General features: G+C 37.7%; 1 protein-coding gene across 1 annotated transcript; it reads right to left on the reverse strand.

The window, feature by feature from the left end:
• Positions 1-4,037: 4,037 nt before the first annotated feature.
• lye (lymphocyte antigen-6, epidermis) lies at positions 4,038-6,648 on the reverse strand. Its single transcript, XM_034307538.2, has 3 exons — positions 6,467-6,648; positions 5,350-5,460; positions 4,038-4,758 (listed from the first exon to the last, which is right to left on the reverse strand). The coding sequence occupies exons 1-3, from the start codon at positions 6,516-6,518 to the stop codon at positions 4,517-4,519; spliced, it is 405 nt and encodes a 134-aa protein (XP_034163429.1). The 5' UTR covers positions 6,519-6,648; the 3' UTR covers positions 4,038-4,516.
• Between the last annotated feature and the right edge of the window lie 214 nt (positions 6,649-6,862).

Below are 6,862 nucleotides of genomic sequence, written 5' to 3' on the forward strand. Positions count from 1 at the left end.
CATTTTCTTTAGAAAAATATCTTTTGTACCTTTTGCAAAATTGCTTAGTAATTTTTCTGGGAATCAAAATTAAAAAAGGACAAAACAAAAAAAGGTATATTAAATTGAAAAAAATAAGGGAAAAAACGTAAATGATTGACAATAACAGACATTCTCATCTTACTCAACATCTTGTAGTTTAACCCTTAATGAGAGATAATAAAGATTCAGTGTGTCAATAGTGACATCTTATCGATATATTTCTTTACAAAAAAAGTAAAAAGAGGTAAACCAAGAGAAAAATAATGGAAGGCTATGATTCATCTCCTCAAGACATAAAGTGAACAAGCAACACAATGATGTGATCGCATGAAAGTTTTACATTTTGTAGCTGGAATTAAAATAAAACAGAGGAAAAAAAACCCGAAACAGGATTAAATATCACAACTGATCGAAAAGGAAATGTGACATCCTGTGTGTGTGTGTGTGTGTGTGATTACACAGAAACATGTATGTATTAACATATTTAAGTATGACTATAATGTTACTTGTAAGGTAAAGTATATAGTTTAAAAACAATCATGAACATCTTAGCTCATAGAGAATACATTCACCAAAACAGAAGCGATTGAAAAGCAGATATGACCAAACGACAGCTTTATTAAAGCTTAAAAACATGTTGAGTTTATATCATTTATTGAGATTAATGAGAAAATTTATAAAACCAAACAGCATTTGAGAACAAAGTGCTATATTCTGTAAGTGTTCATTAATCTACTGTACTTCTTCATTGGCTCAGAATTTCATCTGAATTAATCTCAGGTACACCTTATGGAGCTGGAAATTACAAAAGATTTAATAGCTGCAACGTCAAAACAACATCTCATATCTGATCAGAAGGAACGACTCTTCACCCAGACACAACCTTACGTCTCGCACTATCCGGCGTCACCCAGCTGAGGTTGGGTTTCCTTCCGAGTCTGGTTCCTCTCAAGGTTTCTTCCTCATATCATTTCATTTCCTCACCACCGTCGCCTCTGGCTCGCTCATTAGGGATAAATTTATACATTTAAAATTTACATCCTGAATTTATATATTTCTGTAAAGCTGCTTTGTGACAACGTCCATTGTTAAAAGCGCTATACAAATAAAATTGAATTGCAAGTAGCACATAGCACATATGGACGTATTTAAAACCAAGCTTTTTATATAAAAAAATTCTGCATGGCAGCTGAAGAATCCTGCTCATGGGTTAAACTTCATGTGGGAGATTCTGACACGGATGCAGTTGCAGTTTTATTAGAAGAGCAAGCAAACAAATCCAACACGTGAATCGAAATCATGAACATTACACAGGCAGAGGTCAGGTGATCCGTGAACAGCAAGGTCAGGGAATATCCAAATACACAAACCAGGAAACAGAATTAGATCAAGGACTGGAGTATCACAACACGGAACAGAACGGCTCGCAAAGGTCAGGAAGGTAAACACTGAACGATACTTCACCCCGAACAACGAAACACGAGGGTTTAAATACAGAAACTATTAAAGGGGGAAACTGAAAACAGGTGAGAGTAATCAGGACACACCAGGGATACAATCAATGACAAGACGTGAATCAAAACCAAACACATGTGGCAACGTAACAAACACATGACAACATGGGAGAATGTGCCGTTGTGCTGTGAGTGGTTCTTCTTCTTCTTCTTCTTCTTCTTCTTCTTCTTCTCTGCGTGCTGAGAGCTTCTGTCTGCAGCACTCGGCCCGAGGAGGAAATATGTGACAAAACTATTGTGCTCTTGACATTCAGCAGTAAAACAACAGGCCATATCTGGTAGCTGATGGATCAGACAAACCACAGTTTTGTCTTTTTTTTTTAAAAAAATGAGAAGTAATGCAGTTTAACCAGCTTTCTTTTCGAGTCTTTTCCACAAAGAGAGTGATTATCTGACAAGTAATGCTAAACTTTCAGGTCTTACCCTGACAGTTTCCAGCTGAATTCCCCCCTCCCCCATTAACATCCTTATTATTTATGATGAAAGATAATCATTTAAACTTTTAATAAAAAGCAGAACAACCAAAAAAATATACAGGGTGAAGTCATCTTTATTTATATAACACATTTAAAAGACAAGTGTAGGCCAAAGTGCTGCACATCATCTCAGCTAAATCTAAACGATGAAATGAAACACGAAGGAAATAAGATTTAAAAAATAAATAAAAGGATAAGAAATAATAAAACTACAGCAGTAAATCAAAAAAAAAAAAAAAGAAGTAAAATATTAAAAGACAAAACCATGGATAAAAATACAGGACAAAACCAGAAGAGCTGATACTACAGATCTTTAAATGCTTGGGAAAATAAATATGTTTTTAAATTAGATTTAGAAGGAAGATTTAAAAGGAATGCCTTCATGAAAAAGTTCTACAATCTTGGATCTGTGATTGAAAAGACCCGTCACTTCTGAACTTCTTCTGAGTCGGAGGAAAGGTTAAAAGTAGCTGATTAGATGATCTCAAAGCTCTGGAGATAGCTTGAAGACAAAGGAGATTGGAGATTTAACTCAGATCCAAGCCATGCAGAGATTTATAAAGAAATCACAAAACCTTGAACTCGGTTCTGTAGTTGACTGGCAGCCAGTGGATGGAGGCCAAGACAGGAGAGCTGTGTTCCTCTTGGTGGTGCTGGTCTCGAGCAGAGCAGCTGGGTTTTGGACCAGATGAAGGTGAGAAGACAACTGAAGACTGCTGATTTTTTTATTAGTGACTTATTTAAATAACTACCTGGGTTTTATTTCCATCAGTATCGTCATCGCCAAGATTTTAATCCAAATGTGACAGTTATAAAATGCTATAAAATCTAAACAGACAACCTGCATCAGAGGAAGAAAACGGTGCTAAGCAGCAGAACAGCAGGGCTAGAAGATATCAATGTTTTTGTGTTGCTTTGACTTTGTTACATGGAGGAAAAAACGGAACCACTCACATGTAAACGTTCATGTCCAAGAACCTCACCTTCCTCCCAGCCTGGACGTTAAGACCAATATTCATCTTTCCATTGTGGATAAGATTTTTCTCCAGCATTCTCAAATGAAAAAATGCTAAACGCTGTTAACATCTGAGGTTGCGACAGTGATTTTGTGAGTGCAGACCACGCCCCGAAACTAAAAGACACCAAGAGTGATTGTGGAGATGAAAAAAGTGGAGAGAATGCTGTCTGTAAGCGAGCAGACTGTCCCTATACACACTCTTAGGTAGAAATGGAGAGAAAGATAGGAATTTATATTAAGCTTACTAGAAAGAAGACAGAGCTTCAGGCTTGGTCTTTCAGCCTTGGGGTTTATACCATCATCCAATAATTGGTGAACTAGTATGTTTTTAGACAGTGTGAGGAAACTGGAGAGAACCCAGAGGAAATCCACGTGAACACATTGAGAACATACAAAACTCCATATACACAGTAACCCGAGCTCAAGATTAAACCAAGACCCTGGAGTTGGGAGGCAGCAGCTACATGCTGCACCTCTTTGCCACTGTATATATTTAAATATGTAGATTTTATAGCAACATTTAATAGTTGGCGAGCCAGCCAGGAGGTTAAAAGACAAGTTTCATCTTTCCATTGTGGACACAAGAGTTTCCTACGTCACACTAAAGTGAAGAAATATCACGCTGTTAGCATCTGAAGTTGCGTTTTGTGAGTCCAGACCACACCCTCAACTACAAATTGTAGGGGAAATTGGGAGAAAATGAGCTTCCCATTGTGGATATCACTCTGACGAGACTGAAGCTAACTTGTCATTAGCGTCCAGGGATGTGGCGCTGATTAACAAGTTGCACCAAAAGAGTGTTTTTTAGTTTATTTACTTAAAAGATGTAGATTTTATACTAACATCTAATAACTGGTGAGCCAGCCAAGACAGTATATATGAAAGTGGATATGAAAATCTTCTACATCCCAGTAAAACTGATCTATTATAGAATGGTTGAGATTGCCAATGGCAGAAACAATGACTGTTGGCTGTGTTTCATTTTCAAAAAGTACCCAAGACATGAGCTTAGTTCTTCATACACGGTTTATTGGAAACTTAAAAATAGTACAGTAGCAATGAGGTAATATAGCTTATAACGTAGTTTCATTATAAAGAATAAACTAGTACAGTTGCGTTCAAAACACAGCTTTCATACTTCAGAAGTGAATTTCGAAACATATCCGTTCACTTCATCACAGTATTTTCCCTTCAGCAAGACCTGTAAAAAATATGCATGTAAACTTTAAGTCAGTAGAACGTTTCCTTTTGTTCCTATTTTTCCATTTCAAAAAATTCTCCCATTTTTTGTTGCCTATAGATTAGAAACCCATTATTCTGTCGACAGTGTAAGTTGATTTATTATCTTAACAACAGTTTAATACAGTGGTACAGTTGCATTAAATATTACAAAATACTCAAAATATCAATTAAAACACCATTTGTTTGCAACGGCTCTGTTATCTCAGTAAGAGTAATGATGTTATAAATGAGTCGGATTTCAGTGGTCAGTAGACGGACTGGCCCCAGACGCAGGCGAGCAGGGCGGAGCTCAGGACCGCAGTGAGGGAAAGCTGGACGTAGGAGGCGCCGTTCAGCTGGACGGGGTTGCAGTTGTCTGTGCTACAGCAGGACTGAGAGATGGAGTAATTCGCACCCAGGATGGAGTTGGAGATGGTCGTGTTACACAGATACGACTCTACACAGCCCTGATAGTTAAAGCCCAGGAAGCCAGCGATGCCTGAGAAACCTGAGGAGGAGAAACGAGAAGACGAAAGCTTAGAGACAGCATGGCTCTCTTCCAAAAAATACAACAATTACAACTTTTACTAAAACTATTTCCTAAATGCTAGCGTTAGCACTACCATGCTAGTGAAAGAAGTGAAATACGACCAAAATTAAAAACAAGTGAGACAACAATAAGGTTTTAACTTTTCAACCTTCTTTTGCATGTAAAGATTTAAAACTCAGTGGTTTGCTAAATCCTCATATATTTAGCTTGATGTATTGAAATATTGATATATTAAAAACAATCTAAATGTAAATTCACGTATCATCCATAAGGTTCCTGGTTGTAAATTCGACTTCGAGTGCAATTTCACAGTAGGAAAGTTTACAGCATCAGCCTGTGTGTTCTGAGATTCGCCTGATTGTTCAGGCCATGCAGTTAGATTTCACACGTGTGCCGTGACTCATATAAGTGTTTAACTACGCCAGATTTCCATCCAACAGTACATTTCTAACCGGTCTGTAAGAACTCGAGTGAAACAGAGGAAGTGTTTCAGAGGAAATGTGGGAGAGAAGGAGTGGGAATGGTGATGAATCGGTGAGTGAGACTCACTGGCTCTTGCTGTGGTGCACACAGACGTGTTGGTGGTGCAGGTCATGGACGAGGGGTTCAGACAGATTCCAATCAGACTCACTGAACACTTATTACAGGTCAGAGACTCCGCTAGAGAGAGAGAGAGAGAGAGAGAGAGAGAGAGAGATTATTTAAAATATTCTTCTTAAGTATGCTCTTCCTATTAAGCTGTTAAATGATATTATTTAATTTAGTATATTATTATTATTATTATTATTATTATTATTATTTCCTATATACTCATTCTTTTATTTTTCTTTTGTTCATTATTAAGATACCATCTACCATCTTTATAGCTTATGTGTATGTATAATGTAGTATAATAGCTGCATTGTTGAAACTCGCTCAGTTCACACACACACATACACACGCACACACACACAAACACTCAAACACAAAGACAGACAGACAGACACACACACACACAAACATACACACCACACCCCCCACCCCCAAACACACACACACACACACACACACACACACAAACACACACAAACACACCCCCCACACACAAACACACACAAACACACACAAACACACCCCCCACACACAAACACACAAACACTCACACACAGAGACAGACAGACAGACAAACACACAAACACACCCCCCCCCCCCCCACCCCCAAACACACACACACACACACACACAAACACACAGAGAGACTTTTGTTCCTTTGATGTTGGTTTGTGGTAAAGGGATCCATTTTAAATCATCAAATTAAGAAAAAAAAATCAATATTGTTCCTTTTATGTGGTTTAAAACATCACTTTTATTATTAACTGTTATCTTTATTTAAAAATTGTCACAAAATGTTCCATTTTATTCTGCTTTTATACATTCATGAAACTAATCTTGGCAGCAAATAAGATATAACAAATGAAAGCTAAAATAAATAAAAAAAAAAGTAAAATAAAAACAAGAACATTTTTTATTTGTGTATACTATTTCTAGCTTTGACATATTATTACTTTTTATTATTTTTATTATGTTACTTCTTCATCGTTATCAATAAACTTCCCTTTGATTATTTATTTTTAAAGTAAAATTTTATTTGTAATATGTAAAAATATAAATATGTGCGTGGACTCACCAAGAGCGAAGAGTCCGAACACTGCGATGATTCCCAACAGCACACACTTCATTCTGGCACTTGGAGCGTAACACACACACACACACTCACTCACTCACTCAATGCACTGTAGACGATGTGTCCTTGTGTGTCCTGTGAGATGTGTCCTCAGCGGCGTTCCTCACAATGGACAGCCGTTTGACGTCCGGGGATATTTATACTGATGGGCAGAGGAAGAGGCCTGCGCACACACACACACACACACACACACACACACACACACACACACACACACTGTGTTTTCATTAAAGGTGATGTATGAAGGACAGAAATGTGGTTCAGCAGGCCGGGTCAGGTGATGAGGCATGATGCATGAAACCGGGCGGAGCACACACACACACACACACACACACCCTG

Source organism: Pangasianodon hypophthalmus, chromosome 9 (genome assembly GCF_027358585.1).
Source record: "Pangasianodon hypophthalmus isolate fPanHyp1 chromosome 9, fPanHyp1.pri, whole genome shotgun sequence".
Lineage (NCBI taxonomy): Eukaryota > Metazoa > Chordata > Actinopteri > Siluriformes > Pangasiidae > Pangasianodon > Pangasianodon hypophthalmus.